The sequence below is a fragment of the Agelaius phoeniceus genome, chromosome 6 (genome assembly GCF_051311805.1).
Source record: "Agelaius phoeniceus isolate bAgePho1 chromosome 6, bAgePho1.hap1, whole genome shotgun sequence".
Lineage (NCBI taxonomy): Eukaryota > Metazoa > Chordata > Aves > Passeriformes > Icteridae > Agelaius > Agelaius phoeniceus.
In genome coordinates, this window is record NC_135270.1 from 19,051,496 (window position 1) to 19,070,992 (window position 19,497).

At 46.9% G+C, this 19,497-nt stretch overlaps 1 protein-coding gene across 1 annotated transcript in view; it reads right to left on the reverse strand.

Moving 5' to 3' along the window:
• The window catches only part of PNPLA2 (patatin like domain 2, triacylglycerol lipase), a 29,016-nt gene extending 13,850 nt beyond the window's left edge, over positions 1-15,166 (reverse strand). The window contains exon 1 of the mRNA XM_054634237.2: positions 14,766-15,166. Coding sequence (XP_054490212.2) covers positions 14,766-14,952 — 187 coding nt within the window. The 5' untranslated portion in view covers positions 14,953-15,166. The remainder of the gene's footprint in view (positions 1-14,765) is intronic.
• Between the last annotated feature and the right edge of the window lie 4,331 nt (positions 15,167-19,497).

The following is a 19,497-nucleotide window of genomic DNA, read 5'->3' on the forward strand; positions in this document are numbered from 1 at the left end:
AAGGCTGATACTTCAACAGTTTTGAGCTTATAGATAAATCCACTTCAAAACGTATTCCAATAAAACTTTTCTAGTAAGCATTTTTTTCCTGGCAGGAAAACGAATCATCAGCCAGTAAGCAGAAGTGCCAGAACAGGAAAGCTGGTGCTTTCCAGCTAAGTGATCCCAACTGCTGTGAGTGTCAGCCACATCTCAAGTGAGCAAGAGAATGCTCCATTAAGGAATCAGAGACTTAGTTCCTCCTGCAGAGCCTCTGGTGTCCCATCTCTTCCATATCCAAGTCCACAGCACTAAACTAGGCTCTGATAGCAAGCAGGACTTGTGAAGGAATGCTTGCTTTACCCTTTCACACAGTGACCCAGCTGGGTTTGAGAAGGGGAGACATCCCAGCTGCACAAAAGGGAAGGTATCTGCTAAGCCCATTATCTCAGTCACTCAGAGTCCCATCTGGCAAGCACATCAGAGCTCTCCAATAAGAAAAAAGGACAGAAGGAAGCAAAAATACAAAACTACAGCATCCAGCATTTTCCACTGACTGACTGCTGCCTCCACACACATCCAGCCATGATGAGATACAATAGTTCCTCTAAGTACTAGCTAATCACTGCATTCCAAGGAGTGTCAGGAACATACAAGTGAGAAGAATATGAGGGAGAGAATTACAGGAAACCAGGAGAAAAGAAGCATGCTTTTACAAATGAAGATTCCTCTCCAATCAAACTGAAGGTCATTTCCTGGAAAAGGATGAAAGACTACCAGTTTAAACCATCTGGAAGTCCCCTCATTTTGCTCTCCCACTCAGTTTCTCAATTGCAAAAACAAGGCAGCAAAATGAAAGAACTCAAGTTAGACCCAGGTTAATAAATACAATGGAGATAAGAGCAACAACCCTCAATGCTATGTTGACACATCCCAATCTTTTGCAATACACGTGTGCCAGCAACATGTTTTCCATCAATGCAGCCTGGGAACGTGATTCTGGGCTTAGGAAACCCACCAACACCAGTAGCTCAAGCACACAGAGAACTGGACCCTTGAACATGACCAGAGATTCTGAGGTCAGGATTTTAGGCACTGTGAGGTAGCAACTTAGCAGAAAAGCCAAAGTTCCCCCTCTGAAGCAATTTTTAGCCCTGTAATCCCAGTCTTCTGTCCTAGAGCAATGTTTAGCAGTCTAATTCTGATCTTATTTACTCAATTAGCAGTAAGCCATTGAGCCCAGCCTGTTTCAGATAGTAGCCACATGGTTCAACATCCTTCCTAACATGGAAGAAGTCAGCCCCACAGAAATACACTTTATAATCACTGAGACATTAGCACTCAAAACGCTCCCTAAGACACCTTCATGTCTGTCAAGGGGAGGAAAAAAACCAAAAGAAACTGCAATCAAGCAAAAACTGAAGGAATCCCAGCCCAGCACCTTACTCACACGACCCCATAAAGGAAAATCCTCTGCACTGAGTGCCTTGCAGGGAATTGTTGGCTTGGTTGAAACCCCATTGTGGAGTGTGAGTGTGGAGCATGCAGCTGAGGGGAGACCCCTGTGTGCAAAAGCTGTACTGGGGAAAGTGTGGATTATCCAGGAGATGGTGCTTGCTTAGGGAACGATGCTTTCAGGCTTGGCATCTCAGTGTACAGAAAGATGTGACAGCAATACTGAAAACAACTGAAACTAAATGGAGCTTATGACTGAACAAAAAATGTGAGCTGGGAGGGGTTTTGGGTTTTTTTAACAAAAACAGGAGAGCAAAGTTCTGACTATGCCAGGAAACAGCATTTGAGGGGAACCCCGAGTTGCAGCTGCCTGCTCTATCAGTGTTTCATACCTAGGAGGGCAAAGTGAGATTACTACTAATTAGCAAGTTCATTCTTTGAATACTTTCTGGATTTTTTTTTGTTTTGAGTTCCTTTTATACATGTGTGGATACATGCATACCCACAGGAGCTTTGAGGCACTTCTGTTTAAAGACATCTGTGATTCTGTTGGACTTGCTGAATCACTTGCACCAAAGCTGGATGTGGAATTGCTCTGTGGGAAGGCATGGGCACAGGATGACCTGCAGTACCACCAGCTTTCCGGGAAATAAGGCCAGCTGAGGGGTCAGCCAAAGAAGCCAGGTTTATGTAGCAAGATCCATGACAGATGACAAGTCCTCTTGGAAATATATTTGGGAGGAGAGAAAAGCAGTGACAGTATTTTAATCCTGTACTACCAGAAGTGCTATTCCAGGAAAACCAGCTCAAATTCTGTTTGCAGTCCATCAGAGGGAGCAGCTGAATTAGAGGCAGTCAAGAGAGACAACTCCTATAGGGGTCAGCCAACAGCTCTCGATTATTTCTAGGACTAGTCCAGTGCCAGATGCAGCCCTTAGGAAAGATTCTCATTGTTTTTTATGGATCTAGTGATTCAGGACACAGAGTCATGTGAAAAAGCTGAATTAAATTTGTATTTCCTTATTGAGGTACATACCACAGGGCAGAGGCAATCCCTAGCAGTTAACAGTGTTTGCTGTGAAAACATTTCATTCTTCTCACACCAACCGATTAATTCAACACCTTTCCCTATATTACTAAGCCAATATTCCTCAAAAATGTTGCATTAATATATGTGGAATATTTCATTTTCATTAGAAAACCCACATTCCTCTTTACCCCACCCCCAGCAGTGCCCCACTGGGTGTTGTTATACATAAACCCAAGTACTGCAGGGCTATTGCCCTTATCTGAATTTCAGCTGTGATGACGCAAAGGAGCATCATTCAGTTGTGTCCTGAAACACCCTAACATGTCCCTTGCCAGAAAAGACAGGCCAGCTGCTCCCCACTCTGTTGATTTGTCATCTGCAATGACTACAAGGGGCAAGGCAGTGGCACCTGTTGGAAAAGCCTGAAGGCAGGTGCTAGCTCACACTTCATTTTTAAGCTGTATCAGTCCAGCCTCACATTATTGACATACAGTTAGACTGCTCCCTTTAACAACTGACTTTCATCTCTATCAGTCATGCTCAACTCCAAAATAAGCCAGTAACTAAGTCTGTACTGCCTGGCAGCCCCCAAACTCTAACCTGAAAAGCATTCAAGCAGCACATGCTATTTATAACTGTAAACAAACACCCCAGCAGAGCAGCCTGCTGTTACTCTGCCTCCGGGACAGCAGAGCTGAAGATGGATCACCTAAAACTGTTGTTAACCAGGCAGTTGGGGAGACCCTTAACTGCTGCTAAGAAGAGCTCTGGGGTGAAATAGAAAGGCTACTCCAAACCTGTGCAGTGCACGAGAACCATCACAAAGCCTAAACACTGCTCGACAGGAGGGGTGCCAGCAACATGTTTTCCATCAATGTGGTGACAAGTGGAGAAGAAGGGTCTCTTCAGACCCACAGCAGCAGCAGCAGGGCTTTGGCACCAAGGGCACCGTGATGGTCTCCTGTTAAGCCACATGTTAGACCATATTGGTGTCTATTTGCCAGCCAGTAAAATCACAGATGACCCAAGAAGTATTTCAAATGGAAAAAAGTGCCTAAGACACAGACAAAAATAGGAGCAGAGCAAGCTAAACAGGGGGAAGGGCATTCTAAATATTCGACCCTGCAGCTCACCCATGACACTGCAGGTCTCTTTGGGAGAACTCTGTGTCAGCACAAAGATCACCTGTGGCAAGGACATTCCCACTCCGTGCCTAGTGCAACAGTAAATAGGATACAAGCCTAAAGGAAAAGTTCTCCAACAGGGATGGAGCGCAAAGGACCGCACAGAGAGCTGGTGGATGTAGGGGCAGTGCTCTGTCCCTGCTGGCAGGAAGCACAGAGAGGTCACACCCCAGACTGCAGATGCCATAACTTGCCTGAACTAGTGGGGCAGGCAGGAAACTGCAGATCCTCACTAAACCTGCTTCTCCTTCAACACCAACAAATGGACTCCTTCCTACACATCAGTAACACTCCTCCCTCCTCATTCCCATTACCCAGCTAAGGCTCCAACTGGCCCAACACACCAACAGCTTTGAAAGGAAGCCAATTAGCAGAAGGAAGCACAGGTACTTTTGCTATTCCCCCAGGCCCTGGACAGCCCTATGTTCAGTTTGGAATCACATGACCAAGCTATTTTGACTGTAAGATTTTCAGGACAGGAGTCCTGCCAGCCCTGTGTACTATAACCAGGGACCTCATTCCAGAACTCCTTCAGTTCTGCTCAGATCTCTGTTCCAGGGATGTTTGTGTGATACTCAGCACAGATGTCCCTTTCAAGAGTCCCCAGCTAAAATCTTCACACTTTGCTTTCATTGCAGCTGGTTGCTGAACACTGCTGGAATTGTCATTATCCCACTGGTAGATCCCAGTCTAGATGTAAATTTAGGAATAGGATGAGTCAGAAGGAATTTATTAGCATGATCTTCCCCAACATTAATTTATCTCGGTTGCCCATCTCCTGTTATTTCAGCTGTTCTGTGCCATATACGTGCAAGAGCTAAAAGTCAGTCTCTGACAATGAGCAGAGGTTTCAGGAGAGCTGTTCCATGTTCTTCCAGGGCACATCCTTAAGCTGCTCCAGCTCAGCATGCACAGCTCCTGCACTTGCTTCTTTTCTAAGTACCAAGAGTAAGCAATGCACATGCTTTCCTGCCTGGCCTCTCCCAGGAGATGATATAGTCCTAATTACAACACACTCCTGTCACCAGCCCAAAAGAAACCTACAAAGCTATGAACAGAATTTTTCAAACTGACATCTAGAAAATAATTAACAGAGAAGATTATTGGATGTTTCCTCATGGGTAGCTCAGATCATCATGAGGTGCCCGTTTGTTCATCCCAAGGAGCAGTGCACAGCAATGTACCAGTGACCCAAGGACAACACCAATTCTTGTGGGCAATGATCTCAGTTTGTGAAAGAGCCCACTGCTTGGGTAGACTTCTGTTCCACTTTCCACACTCATGCTGAAACAACCTGATTTCCACTTATTGTCCCAAGAGAGCAAAAACCAGCCAACATTTCAGCCAAGCTAAACAAAGGCCAGCTTGTCCTGAATGGGAACCTGACCCAAGATGTTCTCTGACAGTCCATCAGGGAGGCTGAGAGATGTCAAAGGGGGCCCCAGAGACAAATCCATGCCAGCAGGAAATAAAGAGCAATGCTTTACAACCTGCCCTTATTAGACATGTTCAGGTGATAGGTGTATCCCATTGCTGGTGACAGCTCTTTAATTTCCATTTAAAATCCTGGACACACACCTAAAAGCACTGGCTGTGGAAAGAATACCCCTCGCTGGCCAGAAGTTGTAAAACTGCCACTATTTGACACAAATAAAAAACACCCATTTTCAAACATTGGAGGCTGAGGGATGGCAGCTAGCAGTGAAGTCTTCAAAAGCACCAACTCTTTTCTCATCTGTGCACATCGTCCTGTAAGCCAGTTTGATTGAGAAACACCATGTACCGGAACAAGCTGTTCCTCTGGGACTTCCCTAATTTTTGTTGTTCTGATGCATATTTTTTATTTAATTTAAGGTCTTCACTCAATCCTCCTCTCCAACTATTTTGCTGTCAGGTAAGAAACAGTTCAGCTCACTTGGCTCCAGATAAGACATACAAGAAGGAAACTTTTATTTTTGCTTTTGGTGATACCTAGGAGGTAAACACAACTGCCCTCACAACCACACCCACTCAGTTTACAGACAGTCCTACTGCTTGACCAGCTGTTCCCCTGCGGCAAGATCAGGGGCTCTGTGCAGGGATTTAACCTCAGAGTTCAACAAACAATTTTGTAAAGGAGAGTTCTTGGAAAGCCTGGCCACCAGGGGTACATAATGGCATTTCTCCCCCTTTGCTTGGGAATGAGAGGCACTGACACCTACTGGAGCAACTCCTAGGGATCCCTGTTAGACTGCAGTCAGCAGCACCTATTCTGACCTTACAGGTAGGGCAAGTGCAAACACCAAGAGAAAGAGACAGCTTTTCAAGTAAGGCCAGCTCCTGCAGCCAGAGGCAGATGCTAAAAGAAGGGCTCAGCCCACAACACTTCTGGTTCAGATTCTTCACACTCAGCATTGCTTAGACCAGACACAAACTGTTTAGCCCAAGACACACTGTGCAGCAGGAGGGCCACATAAATTCAGATCATTTGCAACTGCTTCAGAACCAGAAGCCTCTCACTTAATGTGTTTGTTCCAAGATGTTTGCCCTTCTATTTCAACTTGGGAAAAAATAAAAAAAAGCTGTCAGTTATGCTACATGTTTAAATAAAGCCAAAGCAAAAGGAGACATTTTTCCCATCTGAGCCAAAAGATATGGTTAGTGTGCTCTAGATACTAGTTAATAGATGAACCAGAGCTATTGCCACATGCTAGATATGAGGAACATAAGATGAGGATCTGCTTTTAAGTTGCCAGGGTTTTTACCTCTTGCACAGAGCAGCTCACGAGGCAGAGTAGGGACTGCCACATGCCCATCCATCAGCTGGTGCCTGCAGGGTAGGACTCTCCTGCAAGCCCAAGTGCAGATGCACCACTCATACCTCACCTTAAGGCCCATCGTTCTGCTTTGCACAGAAGCAAACAGGGAGAGCAGGCATAAGAACTCACAGGCTGGATGAGGTCTCTAGCTAAATTTCTGCACTGGACTTGATGAAGTGTTGGCACACCAAAGCCTCGCCAGAACTGCTGTTGTGCAAGCTGAGACTTGCTTTGTTTCTGCAGTCAGGACGGGAGCACTTATTTTTGCAACACAAACCCCAAAACAGGGCAGCTGCTGCTGTGAAACAATTGATAGGAAGGGCAGGAGGCAGCTCAGAGCAGGCAGCCAGCCAGGATCCCTCTGTCACAACCACAACAGCAACACCCACTAGTCTAAGCTTTCCCTACTGTAATGCCCTAGTATGAGGCTCAATGCTGCATTTCTGTACATAGCATTAGAGAAATTAAATGACATTACAGTGCATGAAGGAAAAGCTGCTCAGGACCCCAGGCAAGCTGAACTGAAAGCCATGTTCCGTCTTCATCCATGCATCAATCCCTGTCAATGCTCTAGTGCAATTCAGACAGCAATGGGATGACAAGAGAAGGGGATTCACAGAGTAGACAAGGTGCAGCTCAGATCCTTGCTGCTCACTTTGGACCAAGTAATACTGAGTTTGAAGCAATTTTTTCAAAAACAAGTACTCATCCAGAGAAAGCTAGTGGAGGGGAGAAAGAGACCAAAACCCATGGTGTAATGAGAAATTACCTTTCTTCTCTGGTCTGCACAGAGGCAGAAGTGGTGGCTTTTGGTAGCTATCAGCCTAAGCCTGTCAGAAAGCTTTCCTGTGTGCTTTCAGGTGGCAATTGTTTCATGGTCAGAGATGATACCAGAGACATGGCTGGCTCTGTCACACAGCAGCCAATCTTCCTCCCTGTCCTTTCCACTGTACGCTTGTGTGACTGCTAAAACCCTAACACAGATGAGAGGAACAGCCCTGACACCCTCCACTGGCTCTCAGCCTGCATCATGCCCAGCTCTCATGCTCACAGGGCTCCCCAAGCGCTCCAATCCACGCCAAGCCCCTCCCTGTGCCCCTGGGAGGGCACTGCCTGCTGGGCCTGCTTTGCCCTCCCTTCACAGGCCGGTCAAATGTCACCTTACACCCCAAACTCTTCCCCACTGGCCCTGGCACAAGCAGGGCAGACTCCAGCAAGGAAGTGAGAATCAAAAGCTCAGTTTCCAAAGCAGTCCTCTGGCAAGAGGTGTTGGCATTTTGCTCTAGAACGATTCTTGTTTTCTTGGAGCAGCATCAGGCAGATCACAAGGTTAGGATGCATACCTCGGGAGCCATGGCAAAATCTAGAAACCGATGCTACCTTTCTCCCAGAGGCATCAGCAGTGGAGCCCCAGCCAAAACACAACTGAGGTTCTGAAAACTACTGTGTGAGCAGGACAGGAGCTGCTCACAGAGGGTTGCACGGACCTCAGCAAGGGAAAAGCCTCTGCTCAACCCTCCTGCAGGGCTGAGCACACAAACAAGAACAGCAAGATGTTCAGATGAACATTTGACACATGACCTCTTCTGTGTGCAAAAATATAGTTAGTAGTTAAATGCTTCCCTTAAAGATTATTTTACCAATCCTGCTATGTAAGAACACTAGGATAGATAAATCAGTGTAAATCTCTGTGCTGACAGACCACTCCAAAACAAGACTCAAAGTTTTTCCATGCGTGACATAACTATGGCAGCCTGAATCCACACTCTGCCTCCATAATACACTGGAATTTTTTTTTTGTCAGGCCCAGCACTGAATCAGCATTCAATGCAGCCAGCAAGACTGGCCCTTGTAATTAACATATGCAAAGGGATTTCAGGATGCTAAACTAGATAATCCACAGGAGTGGCAAACTCAGAGATTGCCAGAACCTCCAATGCTAAAATGATATTTAATCCTTTAAATCCTAAGCCTAAAAAAGACCCCCAAACCCAATATCCATCCAAACAAACTTCAGTGTATGAAGAGGAAGAGAGTGGCTCATTCTCAGAAGAAATCCTCCAGGCACAGCACAGCTAAAAGCCTGAGAAACAATGGCAGAAGGCACTTCATGAAGCTTGCAGATTCCAAATGTCTTGTCAGGCAGAAGTCATCTGGCCTTTATCTGTACCAGAAAGCACGACCAGCTCAGTTCTGGGGCAGTGCCAGAGGGCAGCACAAAGTCCTGGGTTCTAATAAAGCTACCAGCTCCCACACCTGATGTAACACACTGCACCGCAGATCAGCACAGCCCCAGGGACAGGATCAGGCCTGCCACGAGCAGCTGTTCTATCACAAGTGACAAAAACTCTCTCCTCCATTCCTCTGGCCTTCATAGCTACAAAATGGCAGGGCTACAACAATCTCCAGCAACATTTCTCCACTCCCAGGCTCACTAACTGCCTCTCTCCTATGTGCTCCTTGGAAAGGACTTTCTACTGCCTCAGACTCTACCACTTCAAGGACACAATCTGCCTTTTCCCAGGGACATGGACTTATTTAGGGCCTTCCACATGGAATAATTTCCTCTACCCCTCCTTTTCACTAGCTCTCACTCAACTTGCTTGACAAGCCACACAGCCCAAGGCAGATACATAGGCCTGGCTGACTCCCACATAATTGAAGACACATCCTGACTTTCACCTCAAGTCCCAAGAACACTTAGCAGAAAGGAAGAGAATAAGTATTAGAGCTGGGCAATAAAAGTGTAGAAGTGCAAAGAATTCAATGGAAAAGTGGTGGCCACTTTGGAATTCAGCCACGAGTAGAGTTTATATTGCAAAGAGCAAGGTGAACAGGAGTCACCCACTCACACTGCTCCTTGGAGTAAGATTTCTGAGCTTTTGCAAAGGTCCTGTAATTAGAAGGCCTGCCCATTCCCATCTCCAGAAAGAGGGAATGCTGACTAATTACCATTTCAAGCCCTTGCATGGTCCTCTTCAAGTTCAGTGGAAACCAAGCACAGAAGAGGTGGAAATCGTCTCCAGCCAAGCCAGGGAGCATTTCATCTGTGCTTAATGGAGGGCACAGAGAGAAACATGGAGAAACTGATGACTCAGGTGAGGCAGAGTGAGCAGGGGCCCAACATCTGAGTTCAATCCCAAGCTCACTGCACTGGAAGGTAACACAGCCCCCCAACAGACAGGAAACAAGCACCACCAGCAGCTACCGGACGCGCAGGCAGCAGCAGGAGTTCGGAACTGAACGACACAGTAAGACATTTGAGGAAGGCTGTTTGATTTATCAGGACTAAGCTTCCAAACACAGTCAGTAAGTGGACATAGGACTCTAAAGAACGCACAACAGCTTCTCCCATTTTACATGGAGGACTTGTAGTTGCCTTGAAGAGTTTGGGGAGCTAAGAGGGAGAAAGAAGTGGAACAAGTCAAACATGCTGCAAGTTCAAGAGACATGCTGAACCTAGTGGTCAGAAGAATGACCAAAGACCTCTTGTGCTGTTGCCAGTGACACTGCACAGCTGCTGCCATTCCTGACAGCAAGGCTGGGCACCAAGCTGCTCTGAACACCTGCTGTCTATATGGGGTGCCAAAAGAACAGACACATGCCTTGCTAGGACTGTTTTTTGCTAGAAGGGCTCCTTGGCTTCCCTTGCACTCATCCAACGAGATGCCTGCAAGAGCACCTTTCCTTACAGAAGCTTTCTTGTTAGAGCCAGGCAGAGAGCAGGAACAAGCTCCTTTCCTCCCATCAAGAGGTCCTACAGGGTGCCCTGGCTGCCAGCTTACTCCTCTGGACACCTGATCCCACAGCCCTGTGACTGCTGAGGGCACTGATCCAGGCTCAGCAGCTTCTCCACCAAGCCAGTGAACATTTCCATCTATGTCAGCACAGAACATCTCCCTTCCACCTCTATTTCCACCACAGAAAAAAGCTTTACCATTTCCAAGAAGCACCAGAAGGTTCCCCACTAATTATATCCACATTTCAATGTAAGTACATAAAGGTCTCTCTTTCCTGGGGGGGGGGGCTATTGACCTCAACAACTTTTCATCCAGGGAGGGCCTCTGCAGGAGGTACAAGTGCCCATCACCTGTGCAAGGAGGGACCTAACTAGAGACACCACAGATGCTACAAGACTTTCCTTTGTGTCCCTGTGGAGATCCATAGCTCTCTTCACACAGCCACAGAAGACAGCATCACGTATACTTCCCCTAGGATAAGCATCTTGATTCATGCTTTGGCCAGCATAAACTGGCATTGCTCTGAGGATTCCATAGACTCTAAGCTGGTTTATTTCCCTCCGTCAATCTGGGATTTGGTGTTAAGATTGCACAAACACAGAGAAAGTAAATCTCCATGATCAGTTCTTAAGCCTTTGCATGCACATAATCAAATTGCAGAAGCACAACATTTAAGATGTTGATATCGCTAATTATCTCAGTTTCAAAAGGCTTTGTTCATTGGGCTTTTTTTTTTTTTTTCTGCTCCTGCTACCCAATGGAAAACATCTCTACAGTTCATCAGGACATTTCCTAGTGGTCACATGGTGACAGATGACAAGCAAACCCAAATGTCAAATAACTTATGTCACCTCATGTCAAGCCTGAGACAGAGTCCTGGTTAAGATAGCAATTTAAAATAATTAAATTTCAAAATGCTGTAAACAACCCAGAAAGTGCTCTCCAAAGAGCATCCCAAACAACACTACTCAATCGAGCAACACATGGCTTCCTTGCTTTATTCTTAGTACTAAAAGCATCTCCTCAGCTTGCTTTTTCATTTTCTAATGACCTTGTCATGCTTTAGGAGAACAGCTAACTTCCCCAGATGGGGTTTGATAGCCAGCTTTGCATTTGACAGCAGAACCCGCCCCTTCCCCCCAAAATAGAAGCAATTCAGCAGTTCCAACCCACCCTCAGATAGGGCTGTCTAGGACAACATTCACATGCAGACAATTGAGATGCTGTTGGTTAACTATGAGTCAGAGGGACCTTAGCACCAGCTCAAAGACAGCTTTTCAGTGAATACAGCTTCAGATCTCATCATTTATTCACACTGCTATGCTTCCAAAGCAAGCACAACAAACCCCATACAGCTCACCAAAGTAAGATGACTGCAGACCTTACCAAAACTACATTCCCTACTCAGTACTAGGGATGAAAGAGTCCTGCAGTAGCTGCACTTTAGCATTCCTCCTGACTGAAAAAGGACAGTGTCACCACGTCATGTACTCCAGTTTTTCTCATCCAGGCCGGTGACTTTCACATTTATACAGACAGAGGACCATCCTCAAAGCTCCACACCTAGAATTTGTGAAAAGCTGCAGGTTTGGAGGTACACACAAAGAGGAGAGAGCAATGCCAGCATGAGAACTTTCCACTTGCTTGGCACATAAAGGTGCATTTCCTGGTGTGCTGGACTCCAAGAGCTCCAAGAGATGGTATAGGCATTACAGAGGCTATTTTCTAGAATATACTTGGGGCAAGAAGCTGTTCATGCCACAACACTGCACTATGCACAATCAAGTAACTTGTAAACACAGGAGACTGCCCAAAGCACCTTGATAGCCATACAGATTATGCTAGTGGAAAAATTGCACTGCTTTTTCATGCTAGCAAACAGAAGAATCTCAAAGCTGGAGAGAGAGCACTTCAGATGCAGGGCAACATCACGATTGTAACCTTGAACAACAAATCCAAGATCCCTACAACTTAATGGTAAAGTGCTTAACCAGAGCTAGGCAAGGTCATATCAGACTGTAAATACCTCCTGATCTCTTATATAAATATAAGGTGCCCTGCCTAAGTAATATGCACACCCAATGTTGTTCTCTTTGTTATTCTCAAGCACGCCTTTGAAGCCCACAGTGTGCTCTAAAGGCTGCTGATCACTTGGTCAGGGCTTTCAGTTCAGTATCAGCCCATAGCAAAGCCTTTCTGTCCGACACAAATGACGACAGTGAGGTCTCAGCTAACAGAGAAGGCAGAATGCATTCACAGGCAAGCTGAACAGATGCAAAGGCCAGAGGGAAAAAGCTGGAAAATAAACCCCTAAGTGGGATCTTATTTTCTGAAATCAAGGAAGATTTCTGCTCTCCTGATCAGGGTCTCAAAAGATTGGACTCATGGAAAAGCCCCAAGAAAGAGGTTTTTCCACTCCTCCCCTGCAAGTATTTGTCTCTGCAAAGTAGAGTTTTCTTGAGTTCACAGGCACGAGGACACTAACTTTATCTACACACAGTCAAATAAGCAAGGCTTCTTTCTGCAAAACTCCCCCTTTGTTATTCATCAAGAGACATTATTTAGCATTCCAGTTTCATGGACAGGGCAACTGACAGTGCAGAGCAGCAGTTGCCATAGGATTCAAAGCCCATGGGCTACCACCTGCTCTCAGCAGCAAAGCAAACACAGGTACTCAGGACCCTGTAAGAGCCTGTATGAGAATGAACTGCTCTCCTAGTTCAGGCCTAGCTGTACCTTCTGCCCAGTCCTCTTCTACCCCTATGATTTCATTCTAACCTCTGGACCTCTGCCTGGAAGCTGCACTGTCAGAAGGGTTTATGACATGGACAAGGTACGGCCACGCACCCCATGTGCTTTTACTTTCAGAAGTCAACTGCGTTGCCTTAGAGCTGCTCTCTACCCAAGATACATGTCAGTCATGCAGGTGAGTCAGAAGAAAACAATTCCAGAGAAGCCAAATGGAAGACAGAACTAGAACACCAAAGATCCAAGCCTTGGTTAGCCTTAAAGAGCATGGTTTGCCCTCCTCAGGAGGTAGGTGAACGTTTCCCAGAAGGTGGCCCCTAACCCAGTCCTCCTACACTCCCATTGTACCTCACAGGGAGTGGGAAAACCTATTCTGATTCACAGAAAGCTCTCGACCAGGCTGGATGCCTCCCTCAGGGCAGTGCCTGGCACACCATGGATGCTCTGGACATATAAATAGCCAGGACAAAATAAACATGATAACGGGATTGCTCAGCACCCAGGATGGCATCTGAGCAAGGCAAAGGATTTGGGCACTACTGCCAGCCTGTCTCACACTTGTGTCACGCCTTCAAGTGGCAGAGGGATCACCTAGTCAGGGAACTAATTGGGGAGTTGCCTCTTCAACAGAAGCAACACAATTAAACAACTGAATCCCTGGCAGCTACCTGCAAATGGATCCCTACACAAAATGGGATTAGGGATTATTATCCCTTGTCCACAGTAAAAGTTGGCACCAAGGCGTCACTACAGCCTTCAAGATCTCAGATTGGGGTCTGAACAGCTGTTAAGAACTCCAGAAGTTACAGATGCACTTCACTGGGCATTTCTGTAAACAAAACGCTCAGGAAGGGAAACTTCAAACCTAACCACACAGAAAATACTAACTTTTGCTGCATAAGGGCTATGTCTCAGAAAGGAGCGCTGTGGAAAAACACCTGTCAAAGTGAGAGAACTTCAAGCAATAAACAGCTCTGGCTGCCCTTATCTCTAGGAGAGGCTCATAATTCTCAGACTAAACAGATATACCTGATTCTCTCCCACCACAATCCCCTTTCAAGCTTAAGAAATTTTTCTGCATTTGTTAGTCTCAACATAAAAGCTTCCAAGTACAGACTCTAACGTGTTTGTTATCTTCATCCCATATATAAAATGACAAGAAAGCCAGGAGGCACCACAGACCATTTTCTTCAGCTGTTCCCCCATAGGAACACACTGTATACACTGTGTGCTTGCTTAGAGATAACTTTTTAGGGTTATTCTGTAACTTGAAAACAGAGATAAAATCTAGCTAAACTGGAGATCTAGCTCTTGCAAAGGGCAAGAGAGTTCCTCAGTGCCCAAGATCCCAAGGAATAAGTCTTCCAGAAACAAACACGCAGACTGAAGGCTGCGCTCCTCAGAGATGCTGCCCAACTCCCATCTGCACACGCAAACTCCGGGTCTCCATCTCCAGCCGCTTCACCTCCCGTTCACAGCCACCAAAGGCCAGTGCCCACACGGCGAGAGGCTCCTCTCCCACACCCAAGCAAGGTAAACCCACAGACCGAGCACAGCTATAGATGTCTGTGTGGGTGGTGTCAGAACCAGGAGCCCTGTGCTGACTTCTACCATCAGGGGCCTCCCTGACCTCAGCCACCCAGCAGGGACCGCGGCAGGGGGAAAGGCCTTGAAAACAAAGCGCCGCTCGCACTTCGGGAGGAGGCGGGCGCAGCGCTATCTGCACGCACATACATAGATACACCCACATCCCCTCGCTGGTGCTCTAATTAACAAATTAGCAGTAACGAAGGGAACACGCCAAGTTGCGCCAGGCTCGGCCCACGCTTACCGAGGCAGGCGCCGCTGACGAGGGCGGTGGCGGTGAGCGCCCCGGCCGAGGCGCCGTACACCTTCTTGGCGTTGGCCACCAGGAACGGGGCATGTTCCTTCAGGCAGCTGGCCACGCCGACGTGGTAGACCCCCAGGAAGCCGCAGCCGGCGAAGGAGATATTCCAGGTGGAGTCCGGTGGGAACATGGCCTCCGCGCCCCGCTGGAGGCGGAGGGTGCCGGGGGGAAGCAGCAGCAGCCGCGGCGGAGCAGTGAAACCGCGGGTCTCTTTCCGCGCCGCCTCGGGACGGGCGGGACAGCCGGGAAGCGCTGCTACCGAGGATGCAATTACAGAACACGGCAAGGCTTGCCGCTGGGAGAGCGGCGCCGGCGGCCAGCTTTATACGCGGCGGCCCGGCCCTCGGGCCCGCCCCCGACATGGCCGCCGCCCCTCGGCCGGCGCGGCGCGGGCGGGAGCGCCCGGCCCCTCGTGCCAACCCTTCCTCCGGTGAACCCGCTCCCGGCCCCGGGCGTTGCGGGGCCGCGCCAGCGCCGCCCTGAAGCGGCAAGGGCCGAGCCAGCCTCTCCGAGGGAGAGGGTTGCGGCTGCTCGCAGCGCCCCAAACCTCGCCCTGTCCCGAGGCAGCAGGCTGTCCTTCCCTCGCGGAACATCCTGATTCTTGGCATCTGCTCCAAGTCCTTGGGGTTTCCCTTGTTTTTCAGGGATCGGGCAAGAAACGTGAGAGAACAGGAAAAGCTTCCCCCTTTCACAAAAAGCTGAGGAGTCAGAAGGAGGCGAGTCTTGTCACAGCAATAGGGCAAGAACTGGGAAAAAGGTAATCCCTGTCCCCCTTCTAAACTAATAAAATAATTGGAAGAGACGCATAAGAATCATCAAGTTCAGCTCCTGGACCTGCACAGTACGTCCCCAAGAATCACACCATGTGCCCAAGAGTATTGTCCAAACACTTCTTAAACTCTTGTTAATGCTTGTGTTGTGACCACTTCCCTGGGGAACCTGTTCCAGTCCTCAACCACCCTCTGCGGGAAGAACCTTTCTCTAATATCCAACCTAAACCTGCCCTGACACAGTTTCAGGCCATTCCCTCCAGTTCTGTCACTGCCCACCAGAGAGAAGAGATCAGTATATGCCTCTTCTCTTCCGTTCATGAGGAAGTTGTAAACTGTTTATATCAGAGAGAAGAGATCAGTGTATGCCTCTTCCGTTCATGAGGAAGTTGTAAACAGTTGTTTACACCAGAGAGAAGAGATCAGTGTCTGCCTCTTCTCTTCCCTTCATGAGGAAGTTGTAAACTGTTGTACACAAATCACCAAAACACATGCACATGCTTACCTTTCCCAACCTCTTCTCAACATGCCTCTAAGCTCAGCAAAATGCTTACATTTGGTCAGGGCAACTGTGATTATCAGCAGTACTTCTGCACAAGGTCACCACAGAGCAGCACTGGGTAAGAGGCCAGTGCTAGTTGATCATCAAAATAGATTTCAGAAGATGTAAAGATCCCCTTGCCATAAAAAATACAGACTACAGACATCCAAATCATTAGATAAGTATGAAAGTTTACAGGGACATCAAAAAGATCAGCATAGCAAGAGAAAGAGCTGCTCTATTCAAAGCAAGGAAGCAAGATCATCAGGAAGGAGGTTTGGGGGATACAAAACAAAAAGCATAAATTTTTAATTGAACCAACATAGGGCAAAAAGCACTTTCTACCAAAGTTTAAAAACTACTTCATTAATCTTGGCATAAAGCAATTTGCATTCATTTTCTTATAACTGGTCAGAAGTTTCTGACTTGGATAGTGTTATATGTGTACTTAACAGCTCTTTCACCCTTTAGGCTAGTAGAGGTAATCCAAGTAGCCCCTCTTCCTGTTCCTTCCACTCCAAATGTCTTTTCAAATGACATGAGGCAGGCTAATACCCTCCCTAAAGAGTGGCATCCAGGTTGCAAGAACAGCTGTTTAATGCCTCAATCTACTGCCTCACAGTCACATGATGGAAGCTAAATTCAGCAGGTAACCCTTGCATAAGTCCAATATTTGAGTTCAAGTTAGACATCATACTCCAGCCTCTACAGACAGAGCACTTTTTCATTAAGTGTTTGCCCTTTGCTTTCATCAGACAGGCAGGAGTACAGCTTTATCTTTCTTTCAGCTCCTGCCCCCAAGCCCACCTCACCTAGCTGCCAGGAGCTCCCCTTTATACATATTAATATCCTGGAGTACATAAAAAATTAAACCAGTTTACCTTAATCCTCTCTCTGTAGCCACCCTTCTCTCCCTTCCTCTCATACCTCTAACTGCTTTTGTAATTTCCTTCCTCCCTTGCATTTGGTGTGGTTACATAACCCTCATCTCCACCTGGAGAGGTGAGCCCTGGCACACCTGAGCTAAGACTCTCTTACAGGCCCTTCACACCAAGGCCATCACGGAGCTTCCACCCCATGCTTCTGATGACACAGAAAGGTATTTTAATGTAGTCAACCCCAAAGGAAACATCATGACTCGCCTTTTCCAGAGCAGGGATTGTTCTGCAGAATAACTGGTCACTGGGCTGTGAATTGAGCAGAAGTCTGTGGCAAAACTGACCACTGAACCTTGTCTGCAGATACCTCTCAAACATCTGTAACCACAAGAACATCTTCATTTAGGAGCCAGTGCTGCTCCCTCTTTTTCCAGCATTTCACAAGCCTTAGTGTTCCTAGCATGTCTGGAAAATAGAACCAACAATGCTGCGACAATGCTGGGGTTAGTTTCACTTATTTCCCAACAGCAATCTCATCCTGAGTTGTTTACATCACTCTGCCTTGGCCCTCAAGGTTACTTATTTGAGGAGGTTAATGCTGCCCTGTTGAAACAGGTCGATGAAACGAACCATGTGAACACTAATCTCTGGTGGAGTGCTGCCTGGGAACTGGCACTAAGCAAGCTGACAAACAACTGTGCTTTTCTGAAAAATAATTAACCCCCAAAACTAATCTCTTTCCCCCCAGTAAGAAAGTGCTACAGTTCTGCTATTGCTCACGATGCAGCAGTAAGCCAGATCAGTGAGATTTACAAGGCAGCTTTTCCTGCATGATAAACTCAACTGAAACTCTTCAAATCCACTCATGCCCCTGCAAGTTGAAATGCCACAGAGACAGCTTCACATGCAATCTCTCGTTGTTGTGCTTCTTTTCTAGCCTAATGAATGGTGAGCTGTTAGTACCTACAAGATAATAACATAGAGGCAAACAATCTCTGCTTTTTCAGGAAGACTTTGTGTTTTTGCTAGCCATTGGGAATTCAAAGGAAGACCAAAGGCAGCCTGTTACAATGTTGATTCCAAAATGTTACTTTAGTATTGTTGTCCATAGTCAGCAAGAAAAGCACACCAGTCATGAAGCTCAATCCAAGTGCTTTCAACATCACTGGAAAGCCAGAGTTAAATGTCTTTTTCTTACCTGTGATGTTTGTGTATGTCAGGTCATTCCATGGCAGACTCTTGGCACTTGCTTCATAGGAGCATGTCCTGAGGCAGAGGAGCAGCCCTGCTCCTTTGGGACTGAATTTTTCTTCTAGGAAAGGTACTACAGCCATCTCTGCACCTACGTAAGTCAAACCTCCTGAGTTCAGCAGGCCTGCCTGCCTGTAGCAGCTTGCAAAACTGGGCCTTGGTAGTAAGAGTGAAACCAGTTGAGAGTGGCCCCAGGGAGCCATTGCTTATTGCTTTACAGTAGTGTCCAGGACATTCTCCCTGCTTTCCAAGTAGTGGAGATGCCTTGTCCTTCTCCCTGCCCCATGGTATTTGTAAGGAATGACTTTCAGTGAGAGCTGATTTGAGACAGCATGGCATTTGTGTACCAGTGAGGAAAGCTTGCACGTTTCAACGTCAAGCCTATGACTAAATCACTCTCCCCTGCTGTCAATTTGGTAATGATCAGTTACTAGTGTAATCTCCAGGCACAGGACTATCCCTCCCTTTCTCTTCAATGCCCTTGAGCCCATCTTTTATGAAGAATTCAGGAAAAATCTTCTCTAGCTAAAATTGATTCTGTAAGGGGGACGGACTAGGCCATAAGTCCACGTATTAGCAGGCACTAGTCTCCTCTGAGAGAATCATGGAATACAATGCAACCACCCCACAAGTACTGTTGCCTTTAATAAGTCTGAAAGGGCATTGCTGAGACTTGAAAATTCAGAACAGTGACTCCAGAGCAGAAGCAGGGATCCCATCTCCTTCACAGCTGAAGCTCATTGAAATCAGAACAGAGGGAACTCCATGTAGAGCACCAAACAAGTGTGCAATAAACTTCCAGGCACATCACTGCTCATGTACAAAGCCATCAGGTGGCAACAGTTTCATGAATAGGTAAGGAAGGGGGAAGTAAACTTAATAGGTTTGATTTTGTATTCAGAAATGTTCACTATGAAGAGGTTTTAGCAAATTCTGCAAAATGCCTGTGAAATCTTGGAGCAGAGCCGACCACGCCCTGTTCTTTTCAAGAAAAACTTACAAGGTGGTTATGTTACATTGACTCCTTGTGGCACTGTGATGAGAGCTCTGTTTTCAGTGCTTTCCCTGAGAGCTGCCCCCAGAAGTTCTTCTCAGAACAGATTACCAATGAGCCATCCTCTTGCTCAGAGCAGGTTAACTGACAGTTTTGCACTTTTGCAAAGGAATTTCAAGGTTGTAAGAGGACACCCACCGCAGGATCAGGCACAGAATTCAAGGTTAAAAGGTCATGGGAA